Source organism: Aedes albopictus, chromosome 2 (assembly GCF_035046485.1).
Source record: "Aedes albopictus strain Foshan chromosome 2, AalbF5, whole genome shotgun sequence".
In the NCBI taxonomy this organism is placed as follows: Eukaryota; Metazoa; Arthropoda; class Insecta; order Diptera; family Culicidae; genus Aedes; species Aedes albopictus.
Window position 1 is genome coordinate 276,478,165 of NC_085137.1, and position 18,835 is coordinate 276,496,999.

The following is an 18,835-nucleotide window of genomic DNA, read 5'->3' on the forward strand; positions in this document are numbered from 1 at the left end:
AATTAGCTGTTGACCACTTAGTTACACAAATGTCAATCAGCACTCCGATATTAATTATTGCTTACGATTCTCAAATAACCCAGAACGACGACACTCGTCGTCGTCACCTCAAATACAAAATTACAATTTCTCACATGGTATGCCGTAACCGACCGTAATCCGACTCCCGCTTTACCATGACACATTTGTCCCATACAAGGTACTTGAACTCAGGCTATAGCTTATGCGCACGCATCAAATTACTGGACTGAGTTCAAGTGCACCACACTCAAGCATTGGTGCTTTACTCACACATGCTCACACTCTGTTGGGTTTACAACGTAACTATCTTTCTCTCTCTTTTAAATCCTTTATTGAACCCTGATTGGTTTAACCCAATCGATGGACAACTCCAGGCTCCTCCCATTAACATAATAATATTGAATAAGGAAAAAGAAGAAGTGTTAGAACTAAGTAAGCTGTAAGTTTGAATTCTGAAATAAAATCAATCAAGTAACAATCATCATCGTGAGTGGTTGATTGTCAGAGTAATACCACATCCCAAGAACAGTCCTTACTTAAGTTTTATTCTACATGGCTGACCGCGCCAAGTGGCCGGCTTGCAAAACCGCCTTCTCCACGAGTGTGTGAAAAAAAGTGCAAAGTGCAGTTGCAATCGTGAAAATATACCAAACACAATGGGGTTAAATAAGTCTAAAGTGCAAAATACAGGAGATCCCCAGGTTCAAATTTTGAACCAGTTACAATTGCACGAAGAATATCATTCAGATCATTATATAAAGTTAAATATCATTATAGTGTTGGTGAGCATACAATTAATAATTACACTATACCGAATTTACAACGAGAACGCTAAGAAAAGAGCGTTAAGGCCCCTTAGCGTGTCAGCTCAAATTTTACTCTTCTTATTTGATTCTTATTCCAAACAATCATCAAGCACGATAGTAGTTGTGAAGCCTTTCTATACCATTTCCATAAACAAACAAACAAAAATATCACCTATTTGTCTCGGTACCTCCAATGTAAACATTTCGAGAATATGAATCGTTTGAAAGCAACTCAGGCAGTAAACTACTCTACTTCAATGAATAACAAGGAAACATATCCAAATGTCACGAAAAATGTTAGATTTTTTATGTAACAAGCTAGAAATGATCGAATTATTTTGGTACGCTCTCCCACTGTTTATGTTTGCTGCAACAGCAGTGCTGGCGGACCGCTTGGTGAAGATTGCATAAATTATAATGATTTGCTTATTTCACTAACAATTGTGGTAAAAAAGTTAAAAGATAATCACCCCACAAATTATTTTTGATTTTATGACGCATAATCAATGTGTTTGACTGGATTTTTTAATTGATTTCGATCAATTTCATTGATGCTTTGGCCAGAGGATCGACATCACTGCGTGCAATGATCGATGATTGTGCGCGCCAAAAGACACCACCGCGCTGCCGTCGTCGTCGTTGGTACTGCAGTGGGTGGTAAATACCGCCAACCATAGTTTTAATGCGGTCGAAACAAATCGTTAAAAATTGCTACTTTTGAGTGAACTAATGCTTAGAAATCGTGATTACTTGGAAAGAGGCTTGTATTTGAAGTAGTGTGAATACATTTTTATGCCAAATATCTCGCGTGAAATTGATTATTTTATAGAATAAGATAAGTGTCGATTTTTTACAAATATGTATTGGTGCAATGTTGTGTAAAGTTGATTTCGGTCAATGATTTTGAAGAAGCCATTTTGCGATGACACGCTAAGGGGCCTTAAAGGCGGCGAAATCTATCGCCAATATTGCAAACGCGTAGTGGCTTTAGCTTCAAGTTTTAAGACTCAAATACGACCACAAGTGATTAGTGAATGAGCATCGTTAAAGTAAAATCAAGAACAATTTAAATCTAGACAAACATTTCAAAAGAACGTTATCAAAATATATGGCAGCTACCTCGCCTGTTATCAAAGAGGTAAACAGTGCTAAAGACAAAATAAAAATATAATAAATCAACGGTAGGCGAGACCACTGTCGACAGGAGTCGACAGGCGGGTTTAACGGAGCGTTGCAACAAGACGCCGGGCATCAGATGACTGGGAAAGGATAACCAGCTACTATGGAGCCGTATTCTAAGGTACAGATTTAAATATATTTTTTATTTAACTTCTCGTTATTTTTGCATAATGTATAAATGAGTGATTTTGAATCAGAAATTGAAGTGCTTGTTAAACAATTAACTAGAATTAACGTCAACCTAAAAAATCACCTTTTAGGCAATACCGGAGAAGCACTATTGTAGAAAAGTTATATAAAACAAAATTGATCTATAATGAAATTAAATATAAACTTGAATTATACGAAAGTGATCTTATACTGAATAGATTAGAATTTTTCATAAAATTAACTCGTCTCACCTATGATGAAATAACAACCGCTCTACAAACTAAATTAAAGGATTGTCCGAAAATAGTACCTTTGAAATCTGTGGTTTACGCTGTTATATTCAACAACTCATTAAAAAGGCGTATAAAACGTGTGGCAATAACGATGGCGGCGTTTGATATTAAAATAGCTAAATACTTCCATTGTACAAATGTACGATGGAACGCCCGAGAATCTAGATGCATTTGTTGATGCAGCAACTTTATTGAAGGATTATGTTGCTGCTGATCAAGTGGCAACAGCAGTAAGATTTTTAAAAACCAGACTGACTGGAAAAGCCAGATTAGGCTTGGCGGAAAATTTCAACACAATCGATGCTCTTATCGATGATGTCAAACAAAGATGCTCAGAACAAATTACACTTGCAAACATAATCGCAAAATTAAAAACAACAAAACAAAAAGGGGACACAAATAATTTTTGTGACGAAATAGACAAACTAACCAACAAGTTGAAAAGCATTTACGTTGGCCAAGACATCCCGGATGGGGTGGCTAAGACCATGGCCACGAAAGCTGGAGTAGATGCCTTAATTAATGGCACCACCAGCTATGAAACAAAAATTATCTTAAAAGCCGGCACCTTCTCCAATATCAATGAAGCTGTGCAGAAAGTACAAGAAAACGCTACTGCAACAGCAGCCAATCAACAGAACTCTTCACAAATTATGACTTATGGTACACATAAGCATAATAATCATACCAGAAATAATCGGGGCCGACGTGAAGGGAACTAAAATGCACAAAGAGGAAGGCATACTTATCACTGTCCATATTGATGATACAACCTTTTATTAATGAGTAATAATATGTTGCTTACAGTTGTGAGGCAATATAACATTCAACTCGTTGAGTGCAAGTTATGAACCTGTAGAAAATTTCTTATTAGGCAGTTACCTCTAAAACTACTAAACACATATTGAAACGTGAAATTGTATTGTAATAATTGATCCTAATCTTAACCCTATCACTGGAACGCGTTTGAAGCAAATTGATATTGCTAATGATTTGGTTGGGCATCAAAAGTTTTTTTGGTTTCGACAATAGTCACATACTATGCCCTACGACATTGACGATTCTATTGTCTATGGCTCACCTATTTCGTGCCACCCAGCAGGGACTTGGTCTGGTACAGGGTTGTTACGAGAAGGATAGAAAAAAATCCGCGCCAAATCCGCGCGAGCCAAATTTGAATCCGCGCCAAATCCGCGCGATTCTGGAATCAAATTCGCGCCAAATCCGCGAGAGTGTGAAGATAAATTTGTGTGTTTTTACTTTACGTTATTGAAAAAATCCATTAAACTGGAATGAGCGTTTTTTAAATCGAACCCCTCAAAATTACGGGTTTAATCGAGGCGGTCGGCGAGACCAACGACCTCGACAAATGTTTGTAACAAATGCTGAACAAATTCACCCTATGCCACAAAACATGCCATGTATGCAAAATCTACCTCAACAAATTTCGATTCCGACAGCAGGGCAACCTCAAAATGTAATTTTTTTAGGCCAGGCGAACCAGGGTCCATCCCCTCAACAACAATTCATTCGATAAATTTAAATGCTGTAAATTTCGTAACCTTATATGTTGGAATGACAAACAGTAAGTGTACATTTATTTTAGATAGCGGAGCTGATGTATCTCTGTTTGAAGTTACAAAAGTTCCCGCAATGCAAATAGTAGATTTTAACAAGAAACTTATGTCGTTTTCGTTTTTGATTCAGTTCCAACCTGGGTTGGAACTGGATCAGATCACAGTTTCAACCCCAACCCGACTTCGGTTTCGCTTGTACTAAAGTTTGTTTAACGTTGTTTGTTTACACATTTTCCGCCGATCCAGTTCCAACCCAGGTTCAAAAACGAATTCGACATTAGAATATTTAACAGGTGTTACGGAAGGAGTGACGGAAACTATTGCCGAAGCTCAAACTTCTGTAACATTCGACAATAACCTTAAATTAGTTCATTCTTTTCAGTTAGTTGGTGAAAATTTCCCTATACCCACAGATGGTAAACTTGGGCGTGACTTCTTAACCAAGTTCAGGTGCACCATCGACTATGATAATTGGCTTTTAAATTTTAATTTTCAAAATCATTCAATATGCATACCTATTGAAGATAGTATTAATGATAGTATAATTTTACCACCAAGATGCGAGGTGATTAGAAGATTACCAAATTTTAGTGTGACCGAAGATTCAATCGTGCTCTCACAAGAAATACATCCAGGAATTTTTTGTGGAAACACTATTGTATCATCAAACTCACCGTATATAAAATTTGTTAATACAACGCAATCACATGTCACTATTTCAAACTTTATCCCTAAATGTGAACCGCTAAATGGTTATATTAAGATCAATCAACCATCAAAAAGTTTAACTTCGAAAAAGGAAAGAATTCAAAATATCCTTTCGAAAATCAATTTTAATGAAATTCCTTCATATGTTCACTCCTCGTTAAAAAAATTGATTGAAAAATATTCTGATATTTTCAGTTTAGAGAACGAAAAGTTATCTCACAATAATTTTTATTCTCAAAATATTCTTCTAAATGACCAGGTACCAGTCTATATTCCAAATTACAAAACCATTCACTCACAAGGAGATGAAATGACAAAACAAATTCAAAAACTTTTGGGCGATGATATAATCAAACCATCAGTTTCTTCGTACAATTCTCCAATTCTCTTGGTACCAAAGAAAGCTGGCAATAATTCAAAAAAATGGAGATTAGTTGTCGACTTCCGACAATTAAATAAAAAAGTTTTGGCAGACAAATTTTCTTTGCCACGTATTGGCATAATTTTAGATCAATTAGGGAGAGCAAAGTACTTCAGTACGCTTGATCTAATGTCTGGTTTTCACCAGATACCATTAGACCAGGAGTCTAGAAAGTACACAGCCTTTTCAGCCCCTAATGGTCATTTTCATTTTCATTTTCATTCATTTTCGTATATCACCCAATAGTTTTCAGCGAATGATGACTATTGCTATGGCAGGATTAAATCCTGAATGTGCATTCATTTATATCGATGACATAATCGTCATCGGCTGCTCGGAAAATCATCATTTTCAAAATTTAATTACGGTGTTTGAGCGTTTGAGGCATTATAACCTCAAATTAAATCCTGCAAAATGCAAATTTTTCTTAAATGAAGTGACATTTCTTGGTCACAAGGTCACGGATAGAGGCATCCTTCCAGACGATTCTAAGTTTGAAGCCTTGAAAAACTATCCCAAACCTAACAATGTTGACGAAGTACGTAGATTTGTTGCATTTTGCAACTACTACCGAAAATTCGTACCAAATTTTGCGGAAATAGCTCGACCATTAAATTCATTGCCAAAAAAAGGAGTGCAGTTTCAATGGACAGATAGTCAGAACAAAGTTTTCAACAATTAAAACAAGCATTGATGGAACCATATATCTTAGATAACCTTATTTTTCACGGGAATTTATTTTAACCACAGATGCATCAAACTATGCATGTGGAGCAGTTCTTTCTCAGCGTTATGCTGAAGGAGATTTCCCAATAGCTTTTGCGAGTAGAAGCTTTACGCAAGGCGAACGTAATAAGCCTATCATTGAAAAAGAATTAGCAGCAATTCATTGGGCTGTTAATTATTTTAAATCGTATTTATATGGTCGAAGATTCACAATTAAAACGGACCACAGACCATTAGTATATTTATTTAACATGAAAAAGCCAACATCGAAATTAACATTGATGAGGCTTGATTTGGAAGAATATAATTTTAACATTGAATTTCTTGCTGGAAAATCTAATGTTTGCGCAGATGCATTGTCGCGTATCCCATTGAACTCGGATGACCTTAAATCTTTATCTGTTGTAGTGGTTAACACTAGAGCAATGACTAGAAAAAAATTAAACGATACAACTAAATTCGATGATTCGCAGTTAGCAGACAGTGAGACTGATCACCTCACGGCTTGGCAAACTGAGAATCCATCGGAAGTTAGAAAATATCTGAAAGTTGGATGTGAAGTACACCACAGCCAACTGAAAGTTAAATTATTTAATAATAACTACAATAAGATACTTCAAACGATTACAATTCAACTATCTGACGAAAACACAAATGGAAGTCAAGCATTAGAGCTTGCACTTTTAGAACTTGGAAAAATACTGAATCATTATAAAAGAACCAAGGTCACACATCTCTTTGCAAGATGAGCTATTCAAATCATTCGCTAGCGAAACTGTTAAGGAAATCGCAAATAGAGCCATTTCCAATTACCAGCTGGTACTGTATAATCCACCAACATTTATACAGAATATTGATAAAATCAATGAAATTTTAGTTAATAACCACATGACACCTACGGGAGGTCATATCGGCCAACATAAAATATATTTAAAATTAAGAGAAAAATTTACATGGAATAATATGAAATCAGATATTAGGAATTTTATTAAAAATTGCGAGAAATGCAAAGTTGATAAAGTTTATCGACACACCAAGGAACCCATAGTTATTACATCAACGGCATATATACCATTCGAGGTTATATCAGTTGACACTGTGGGACCGTTTAGTAGAACCGCAAATGGTAATAGATATATTCTAAGCATACAATGTAATCTTTCGAAATATGTTGTATTGGTACCAGTTCCAACAAAGGAAGCCACTATAATGGCAAAAGCTTTAGTGGAAAACTTCATTTTAGTTTACGGAAATTTTTTAAATCTACAATCTGATCAAGGAACAGAATTCAACAACGAAGTCTTCGAGCAAATATGCAAGCTATTAGAAGTCAAACAAATAATGTCTACCGCCTATCATCCACAGACGATTGGAGCCTTGGAGAGGAATCACAGATGTTTGAATGAATATCTGAGATCCTTCACCAATGCTCACCATTCAGACTGGGATGATTGGATAAAATTTTATGCGTTTTCATACAACACCTCTCCTAACACTGAAACTGGTTACACACCCTATGAACTCGTTTTTGGCCGAAAGGCAACACTACCACATGATTCACAGGATAACGTTTCGACAATTCAACCAATTTATAATATCGATCAATATTACCAAGAACCAGGCTTGTCCGCACTGAACGCATGGAAATTCTGCTCTTTTGATTTACACCACCAAAACCATCGTATTTATCCAATCTTCCTATTTTACCTGATAGAAGGATGTTTGATTATTTTAAATGTCATTTCGAACTGTCAAAAAATCGCACCGCAGTGCCGCACTGAGCGTGCAAAGTGAAATTCACTGGGGTGAATTCACCCGGGTGAAATTCTCTTTGCGCGCACAGTGTGGCACTGCGGTGCGATTTTTTGACAGTTCGAAATGACATTTGGGATATTTCAACATCCTTCTATCAGGCAAGATAGAAAGATTGAATAAATACGATGGTTTAGGGGATTTAAATCAAAAGAGCAGAATTTTCATGCGCCGAGTGCGGACAAGCCTGCCAAGAACTACGTTTTAAATTACAAACAGCGAATTCCATTGCTATAAATAACCTAATGCAGCAAAAAGAAAAACGTCAAGAAGTATGTAATAGAAACACGAACGAAATTGAGTTAAAATTAGGAGATTTAGTATATTTATCCAACGAAAATCGCAAAAAACTAGATCCTTTTTATATAGGTCCATTTACAATTATCAAAACAAACGATGCAAATTGTACAATAAAACACAACAAAACCCAAAAAGAATCAATCGTTCATAAAAACAGAATTATAAAACCATAAGCACATATGATCAAACATAAACCTTATTAGATTACATAATCAAAATATATTTTATTTATTTATTTATTTATTTATTTATTCCGTTAATTGTTGCAGAGTAAGGCAAATTCCTTTTAAATTACTACAACTAGTTTAGATCAGTATGAATTTCAATTATCTTATAAACTATAATCTTATCAACTATAAACTATTTCCCTAATTTTGCTGTGTTTCTCCATTATAGTATGTAATGCAATCTCGCCTAAATCCATATAGTGTACGATTATTTTTGATTTGAGTTGGTAGCATGTTCCATATAGAAATACCCCTCACAAACAAAGTGTTTCCGTAATGCGTAGAATTGTGGCGCGGAATAATCAGGCTTCTGCCTCTAGAGCTACGGAAAGGCTGCAGTTTCTGATATAAATAATTAGGAGAATCAAAATTCATTATTTTAAATATACACAGAACTGTACGCAATTTCAAAAAATCCTCGAAAGAGCAACCCAGCAACTGATTCTGGAGATGTGAGACACTAGAAAAACGAGTAAGATTATAAACGTATCTTATGCAATTATTTAGTGCAACGCGTAATCGGTTGATGGACCTTGCTGAAGCATTTAACAGGAATTCTGCGCCATAAATAAAATGAGGCAGCACTAGCGATTTGAACAGCTTTAATTTAACATCCCTACTCAACATGCTTGAAGATAGCTTTAATTGGCGTAAACTTCCATAAATTTTGCCGCAAGTGTGACTTATTTGACTGTCCCATTCAAGATCACTTGTTATAACAAACCCAAGATTAACTGCTCTCTCGACATACTCAATTGGATTTCCACCAAGAATAATGGGTGGTTTAAGCTCAACCAGACGCGTTCGTGCAATACAGATTGCCTTAGTTTTTTTCAACATTTATTGGAAGTAGATTTCTGGTGGACCAGACAAGTATTCTTTCGAGGTCAGCGTTCATTAATCGTACTATGTCATTTATGCCTAGACTAGAAGAGCAGATGTAAAGTTGCACATCATCAGCAAACATGTGTATCTCACAATGCTGAAGTACGAAAGGTAAGTCATTGATGTACAACGAAAACAGCAACGGTCCTAGAACGGATCCTTGGGGTACTCCACTTACTATATTTATTGACTGAGATAATTGATACACATTGCATGCGATTTGTCAGGTAAGATCGTATTAGCTTAATTGCAGACCGGGAAAAGCTAAAATTATGGGAAAGCTTAAGCAGCAGTTTATTGTGGGATATTCGATCAAAGGCTTTCGAAAAATCTATCAATAATAGCAGAGCGATTCCTCTTTTATCAACTACCTTATGAATATCGTCATGTATTTTTAAAAATGCAGTGGTAGTATTATGACCTGACCTGAAGCCAGACTGAAAATCACTCAGATATCCATGGTGTTGAATAAAATCTAAGATTTGCGTCTTAAGGAGTTTTTCAAAAACTTTTGACAAGGCGCATAAAATTCTAATAGGGCGCAAATTAGTTATATCTGAATTGTGTGGTTTTTTCCGAACCGGAATTACTTTTACGAATTTCCACGATTTGGGAAATTTACCCGAGTTTATACACAAATTGAAAACGTAACAAAAACACTCAGACAAAAACGGAAATACTGCTTTTAGGAAACTCAACGGAATATGGCCCAGTCCCACTGCATCCGACTTGATTGAATTCATTGCAAGAAAAATTTGTTCCACGGTAACATTGGAAAACATAAAACCATATTCATTGATGGGTGGCACAGGAAGCGAAGAGTTGTCAACGGTGAAACTAGAAGCGAATGCATTATTGATATCATCAGCAGAATTATTGAATTGATCGTTATGACGAGAAGAATTGTAGACACCAACGTTCTTCAATTTCTTCCATAAAATTTTACTAGAGCTAGATCCACCAATGCTATCCGAGATGAAATTTTTCTTTGCAATATTAATTAGATTTGTTACTCTATTACGCAATCTTTTGTACTGGTTTAAGCTTTCAGGCGATTTTTGATTTTTCCACAACTGATACGCTATATTGCGTTCCATTATGGCATTTGAAATGCCATTATTGAATCAAGGATTTTGCTTTGGTTTTGAAACTCGAACAGGAACGGAATAATCCAATACCTGTAGAAGGCGCATATTGAAAAAATCCAATGCTACATCAACATCAGTAATACTGTACAATAGCGTCCAATCAATAGATTCTACAACCCTTTGAAGTAACAAGGGATCAATTTTATTAAAATCTCTGTAAACCCGAGGAGCCGACGCACTCGTAGTTCGTGATATATTTAGCGATGCAAAAATTATGTCGTGCCTTGAAAACCCCGGAGCTGAAACTTGGTTAAACTTAAGCACAAAATCTGGATTACTTGTAAACATCAAATCAAGGAGAGAACACCCATCAGGGTAGTAGTGTTGGTTCGAGACTTACACAATTTAGACCAAGAGTTTCCGTATAACTGTTGAATTTGGACGCTAATGAACTATTTGTTCTAATATCAATGTTAAAATCACCAACTATCAGTGTCTGAGGATAATTCAAATACAACTCTTGAAGCTTTTCGTATAGTATCTCAGAGCAGTCATTCCGAGGAGGGTTATAGACAGTGCAGAGCAAAAATCTATCGTTATGATAAGAAATTTCAAGAAAAATATATTCTATTCGGTTACTATCTATGTCCATCGCATATTCAGATTTAGATACACATTTACATTTCAAATCGTTTCTATAATATACACACTAGAGTGGGTCAACGTTGTATGGAGAAACTTTAAATTTGATCGTACCAACCCGGAACAAAGCTTTTTCTATCTGTATTAGCGTCCAAAACAACTGTGCAAAATTTGGGAGCGATTGATTGCGTCCCCGTATTCCGCTTTGCGATTGAAATTTGTATGGAAGTTAGTATGGGAAAACGTACTTTTTTGCATTTTACTCATAAGTTGAATTCTTTTGTCCAATACCATGTAACTAATGACGTTAAAGTATAGCCAAGGCTATGCCGAAAAACTTTGCCGAAGACCGCAAAGTGATCCGACGCTTGTGAAAAAAGTTATTCGCCTGGTAACTCAGGCCAAAAATTAAGATTTTATTATTGATATTATTCCTTTACATGTTAAATGTTTAGCACCACTGGGCAATCTGCACGTTATAACTTTTTTCACAAGTGTCGGATGACTTTGTGGTCTTCGGCAAAGTTTTTCGGCATATCCTAGGCTATACTTTACCGTCATTGGTTTAGACTGTTTTAGACGAAAGATTTCAATTTATAACAAAAATGCAAAAAAGTACGTTTTCCCATACTAAATTACATACAAATTTCAATCGCAATGCGGAATACGGGGAAGCAACCAATCGCTCCCAAATTTTGCACAGTTACTTTGGACGCTAAAATGAATCGAAAAAGCTTTGTTCCAAAAAATCGACTTTGTTGACCCAGTCTAATACACACACTCCACCACCTTGGCTATACGAACGGTCGTTTCTTATAAGACTGTAGCCATCAATTGCGATTACTCCATCCGAGATGGTGCCATTAAGCCAAGTTTCAGATATACATATTATATCAAGCTTACTATCTTGAGCGATGTTGTGCAATTCGTTAAATTTACTTAGATTTCGTGCACAAAGGCTTTGCGCATTCAAATGACAAATATTTAACTTGTGTTCAAGCAAAGCACAATTCATTACTATACGAGGAATATTTGAGGACACATTTATGTTTGTGGGAGCAGCAGAACTATCATCCGACATTTAAGAAAATCATAAAGGATGGAATTGAGCGAAAAGGCATTACCCACACAAAAGGAGAAACAGCATAAACAAATAACAGTGAGCGAGGATTTGAATTACTTTTGGTACTAGGATTTTTCATTAACATCATTACTGATCTGTGGTTTTAATTGAAGGCAGTAAAAAAATATCATCAATCAAAGCTTTAATCAATCACCAGCCATTGTTCCATCAGCATAAACAGCAACAGCAGTCAGTCGGTAGCAGCAACAGCAACAGCATGAACAGCAACAGCAACAGTATGAACAGCAACAGCAGCAAAACTTTCAGGAAGGAAGAGTAGAAGGAGTATAATCAGGAACGGAACCATGGAACCATAGGAAGGAATTTTGAAAAACTTGGTGGTAGGGTTATCTTGATAAAAAAAATGACTTGCAGGATGGAAGAGACCACAGGATATCCTGGGAAAAGAGTCACGGAAAAGTTTTGGTAGGAATACAAGAGTGATCATTAAGGAAAGGTTTTTTGGTTCATTTTAGAGCAGCTCAAATTGATCCATAGAAAAGATCATCTGTGGTTCGGCTTTAGCATCACATTTCACGTACACAACGCCGTCCCTAGTGTAAACAGAGTGTAACTTCCCAGCTTTTTTCAGGTTGATCGCGTGCGTTTTGATTTTACGGCCCAACTCCGTCAGATTCTCATTCAGGTACACTCTGCTGTCAACGTTGAACCCAATATGCTGTAACGATAGGTTACGCATCTTCAGATACCGAGCGTAGAATTCATCGCGAGCGAATTTAAATGCAAACTGCAGCGCAAGCGAGACGTTTTGCAGTGACGAGAGGCAGTCCACCTTCGGCATAACCCAAGGCTGTAGCAATCAAGCCTACAATGCGATCCAAGTTCTCAGCTATCACGAACGGTACCCCAGAAAGCAGCAGGTCATTAGACTTTTCGGCATACATGATTCGTTCACGATCCAGAACAACGTCTGAACGAATTTCACTAACCGCATCCGAAAGACACTTCACCTCAACAGAGCATTTCGTTTTGAATTCCTGGATATCGGCACGAAGAGTAGAAATTTCACCCTGGAGCTTGCTGGTATTATCCTCGATGTGTTTGTCAGTTTCATCAAACCTAGATTGTAGCCGGGCAAATAAATCATCCAATGATTCGACACGTCCATCTCCCGCAGTCGAAGACAACGATGATGTTGATTTGGTTCTCTCCATTGTCTTCCCACTCTGAGTGAGTGGCTGTTGTTTTCCATTCCCCGATCGAGTAAACATGACTGCTACCGTAGAACAGTTTATAACAAGTCAGCTGAGTACCGTCACAAATGGTCGATGAAGGGACTAGAGTTTTTGGCGATAATCTAGTATTTAACCAATTTTAGTCGAAGAACTTGATCCTTTATGGCTTGTAGACACCGTGGTTGAGTTTATGTAACAACCAAAGGGAGTGATGAATCGGTTTAAAACAGGATTGTCTTCAACTAAAACACGAGCCGAAAACTTCACTCGTTATCCACGCACATCCCTTCAGAAACTAGTGATGTCAACATTGTAATACACGAGGTACTTGGAGATTGTTTTTAACGAATGACTCTACTTCATTACGCCATTCTCCCAAAGGGGGAAGGTGTAGCATCCAGCATAGCAACAGTACACACAGTATCATATAATGTCCAATTCTTTACAACATGTTTCAAGAGTCAAACTTTCCCACAGTTCTTAAACCCATATGGAAACACTTTTTACAAAACACAGATGCCAGCATTTCGAACCATAAATTCTCACAACTGACTTCATGAAATTAGCTGTTGACCACTTAGTTACACAAATGTCAATCAGCACTCCGATATTAGTTATTGCTTACGATTCTCAAATAACCCAGAACGACGACACTCGTCGTCGTCACCTCAAATACAAAATTACAATTTCTCACATGGTATGCCGTAACCGACCGTAATCCGACTCCCGCTTTACCATGACACATTTGTCCCATACAAGGTACTTGAACTCAGGCTATAGCTTATGCGCACGCATCAAATTACTGGACTGAGTTCAAGTGCACCACACTCAAGCATTGGTGCTTTACTAACACATGCTCACACTCTGTTGGGTTTACAACGTAACTATCTTTCTCTCTCTTTTAAATCCTTTATTGAACCCTGATTGGTTTAACCCAATCGATGGACAACTCCAGGCACCTCCCATTAACATAATAATATTGAATAAGGAAAAAGAAGAAGTGTTAGAACTAAGTAAGCTGTAAGTTTGAATTCTGAAATAAAATCAATCAAGTAACAATCATCATCGTGAGTGGTTGATTGTCAGAGTAATACCACATCCCAAGAACAGTCCTTACTTAAGTTTTATTCTACACCTGGAAAAATTACTGGAAGAATCTGTGGAGGATTTCCTGTAGATTCCTCGCGAAATTTTTTGAAGAGTTCCGGGAGATATTCTTTTTGAATTCTCTGGAGAAATTCTGGCAGGAATTCCTAGAGGATTTTCTGGAGAAATTCCTGGAGGAATTTCATGAGGAATTCTTTGAGGATTTTTTTTGAGGAATTCCTGTAGGAATTTCTGGCGTTATTTTTCGAGAAATTTCTGAAAGAGTTTCTGTACGAATTTGTTGAGGAATTTTAGAAGGATTTTTTGAAATAATTTATGGATGAATCCCTGAAGGAATTCCTGAAGAAATACGTTGAGAATTTTCTGGATAATTTTCTGAAGGAACTCCTGGAGAAATTTACAAGGATACAAGGAAGATATTCTTCAGAAATTCCTTTAGGATTTTCTGGGGGATTCCGAGGAGCAATTCCTAGAGGAATCTCTGGAGGAAATATTGGGGGAGTTCTGGCAGACATTCCTAGAGGATTTTTCCTACAAGGAATTTCAGGAGGAATTCCTGGAGGTAATTTTGGAAGAATTCCTGGAGTATTTACTGGAGGAATTGCTGGAGGAATTATTTGAGGAATTTCTGGAGAAATATATGAGACTTCCTGGAGTAATTTCTGAAGGAATCATTGGAAGATTTTTTGGGGGAATTCCTGGAGGAACTCATGCACAAATCTTTGGAGAAATCCTGGAGGAATCTCTGTAAATTGCAACAAGGATTCCGATCAAAATGTTCTATCTAGGAATTCTGGTATTCTCCAATTCTAGCAACACTAATTGTCCAGGATCAAAATTCAACGACAATATTTTTTTTTTCTATAATTGATAATTTTCTCGATATTCTCCTGTAACAAAAAAGTATGTCCTGATTTTAAATGTGTTAGCCTGACCAAAAAAAGCTGCTAGAGCGAACTCTTGTGGAAAGTGATGAGACTATTGAAGCTTTCGTAAAAATTTGAATTTGTGAGTACCTCCACTCAGGATCTCATTCTGCCTAAAATTCCTAATGCGCAAAAAGAGTTTAACTGTTCGTTCAAGGCAACCCAGTAGTTCCCTATGCAAGTTAGATGCGCCTAAAAAAATATACAAAAATAACAAAAGAAAATTGTGTTCCCCACAAAATTGATAGCTATTTCCTCGTTGGTAATTGCGCTTATTGTGCGCCTTTGTAGAACAAGTTCTATTAGATCGCTGACTAGAACAGACGTGATTCTTAAAGAAAAGCCATACTTAAGAAGATCATACGAAGCCAAATGAAAATTCAACAGTGCGTTAGACGTTGAATTTCTGTAATAGTAAGATAGCAAATTTTGACTTTTCTGTATGTGCAATACTAGTGAATTCTATTTTGGTAGTTTTTTCTTTCAAATAGAATATTTGAACACGCTAAGAATAGTGCTCGAAGAACGTGTCTTGAGACTGTCCGGTAGTTGAAGCTCGGACCAAAGACGGTAAGCCCAATGGAAAATTTGTTAGTAATTTGTTATGGGCTAATGAGTTGGAATCCCATTGATCAGAATACTCGCTGATCAATGCGGGTATTTTTCCTAGGTTTGGAAACTTCCTTCCGGTTTGTGGACCCCTGGTTCTCGATTAGTGAGCGGAGCACTCACGAAAAACGAGATTATCACCTCCAAACCACCACCCACCGCCTCGTGTCGCACCGTCCGTACCAAGCTCTCCGGGCGCAACAACAACAACCACTGCCGTGAGAAGAGAGAGAGCTGGCGGCGCCAAAATCATCGCATCAGGGTCGTGCGGATACACCGTTACTATTACACCGCACCGCAGTGCGGCGACTCAAACCCGTTGCGTGTCTGTGCTACCCATTTGGCAATCCGCGGTGTCGTGTGAGTACCGTCTACGTCTCGACAAGCATACCGAGCATAACCGATCACGTGCGCATCATCGATCCAAATTGCCCGCCGAGTGAGATTAGGGCAACTCCACCGAGCAGTTCACTTCGAGGGATATCGTCGGATGGTTGTTCCCGTCGAGAATCGCCGAACGAAGGTCAGATAGTTGATAAGATAGATTTAAGGGAAGAAATAGATAATAAGAAGAACAGGACTAGTTAATTTGAGTGACGTCACCATTCGTAAGCTTGCTGATAGGCCTCTGTATCGTTTTGAATTTTAAATACTCGAATTTAGAAGCAAGCTAGAATTTCGTCTGGGACGGTTGACAAATCAAATAGTTCTTGTTTGAATTGGATTAAATTTATAGTTTTTGGCTATCCCTCCGATCTTGGGTTCTTTTTTCCATAGTATTTTCTTTTGTTTCTTTACCTAAATTTCATTTTTCTCCTGAATTTGATAGTTAACATCTTTTTGGTAGCATTTGGGTTTCGTTGGAATGTTTACGAGTGTTTGAGCGGTCTATTAACTCGCCCTATTTAAAGAGCCTCAGCCGGGCCCCCAAACAGCCTCAGCAGTCTCTCCCCACGGAGAGTGGCGCTAAAGCTGCTGAAGGTCAGGAACACGTTCATTCGTTACATTTTGGCGCCCAACGTAGGGCCGTGAAAATAGATTGCCATAGTTTGATTTCTTAGTACATATTTGAATTCGCTATTAAATTGATAGTTTCCAGTAAATATTCGTAGTTATTGAATTGAATTGAATTGAATTGAATTAAAGTTGGGATAACTTGGTCAAAATACAATTAGTGAAGTTATTTCTTTTCATAGTTTATAAGTATTGAATTGGATTCGTATATGATTAGTATTGGTATTTGAATTGAAGTTTCCTGGTGGATTGATAAATTTCGGTTCGAAATGATAGGTTTAGAATAACAAATTGATTTTGAAATTACGTTACAACTTGTTTAAAGTTAATTAAAGATAGATTTTTTTCATCTTATTTTTTTTTTGGTTTTTGGATTGGTTTAAACATGGATGGATACTAGAGTGGGTCAACGTTATATGGAGAAACTTTAAATTTGATCGTATCAACCCGGAACGAAGGTTTTTCAATCTATATTAGCGTCCAAAACAACTGTGCAAAATTTGGAAGCGATTGGTTGCGTCCCCGTATTCCGCATTGCGATTTAAATTTGTATGGAAGTTAGTATGGGAAAACGTACTTTTTTGCATTTTACTCATAAGTTGAATTCTTTTGTCTAACACCATGTAACTAATAACGTTAAAGTATAGCCTAGGATATGCCGAAAAACTTTACCGAAGACCGCAAAGCGATCCGACGCTTGTGAAAAAAGTTATTCGCCTCGTAACATGGGCCAAAAATTGAGATTTTATTATTGATGTTATTCCTTTACATGTTAAATGATAAGCACCACCGGGCAATCTGCACGTTATAACTTTTTTCACAAGTGTCGGGTCACTTTGCGGTCTTCAGCAAAGTTTTTCAGCATATCCTAGGCTATACTTCAACGTCATTAATTAGATCGTTTTAGACGAATAATTTCAATTTATGGCAAAAATGCAAAAAAACACGTTTTCCCATACTAAATTCCATACAAATTTCAATCGCAATGCGGAATGCGGGGAAGCAACCAATCGCTCCCAAATTTTGCACAGTTGTTTAGGACGCTAAAAGGAATCGAAAAAGCTTTGTTCCAAAAAATCGACTTTGTTGACCCAGTCTAATGGATACAGAATTAATGCCAATGAACTCTTAGAAGAGGAGTTGGATTATGAGCTTAGCATTAGAGGTCAGTCGACCGATGAGCTCATTTCGGCGAAACGTCGAACAGCACGAAAACTTCTACGGGTTCTTGAAGATCCGAATCGTGTCTGGACGTCTTATTATAATCTGCAGCACATCTGCGCTAGATGCTCGATTGAGTGTATCGGCTCTAAAGCTAAACGCCGTTTATAACTCATCTTCATGTTTTCGACAATCAAGTCGAATTTTTCCCTGTCGGACATTTTGTGAATCATCCGCTGTGCCAGAGTTTCAGAAACCGTAAGCAAAAGCCAGGTGAATTATTCAGTGCTTTCCTTACGGATATAGAAACTCTGGCACAGCGGATGATTCACAAAATGTCCGACAGGGAAAAATTCGACTTGATTGTCGAAAACATGAAGATGAGTTATAAACGGCGTTTAGCTTTAGAGCCGATACACTCAATCGAGCATCTAGCGCAGATGTGCTACAAATTCGATGCACTGGAACCAAATCTGTACCAAATGGGTGGGACTTCTAAATCTCAAGTTCATCAAATCGTTGCCGAAGATGACTCAGAAGATGAAGGAGACGACGAAGAAGAAGAGCAGGTGTTTGCAGTTCACCGCAAAACCGAAAAGTTTGTTCGTAGGACCAGAGAAAGGAATTCGGAACCTCGTTCGGAACATACCGGCTCTAAACCGGACACCACGACAAAACCTCCAGTCCAGCCTTTATGCTGGAATTGCAGCCAAAAGGGACACATGTGGCGAGAATGCGATAAGAAAAAAATCATCTTCTGCCATATTTGTGGTCACGCAGATACGACCGCGTTCCGATGCCCAAACAAGCATAACTTGGGTGAAAGGAACAGCGACGACGAAAAAAACGAGTAAGTGAGGAGCC

The 18,835-nt window shown here is 37.4% G+C and overlaps 1 protein-coding gene across 2 annotated transcripts in view; it reads left to right on the forward strand.

Moving 5' to 3' along the window:
• Nucleotides 1-1,100, forward strand: part of LOC134288996 (uncharacterized) — a 251,220-nt gene extending 250,120 nt beyond the window's left edge. For both annotated transcript variants that reach the window (XM_062854981.1, XM_062854982.1), the window contains one exon: nucleotides 396-1,100. In XM_062854981.1, the coding sequence (XP_062710965.1) occupies nucleotides 396-414 (19 nt within the window). In that variant the 3' untranslated portion in view covers nucleotides 415-1,100. The remainder of the gene's footprint in view (nucleotides 1-395) is intronic.
• The last annotated feature ends 17,735 nt before the right edge of the window (nucleotides 1,101-18,835 follow it).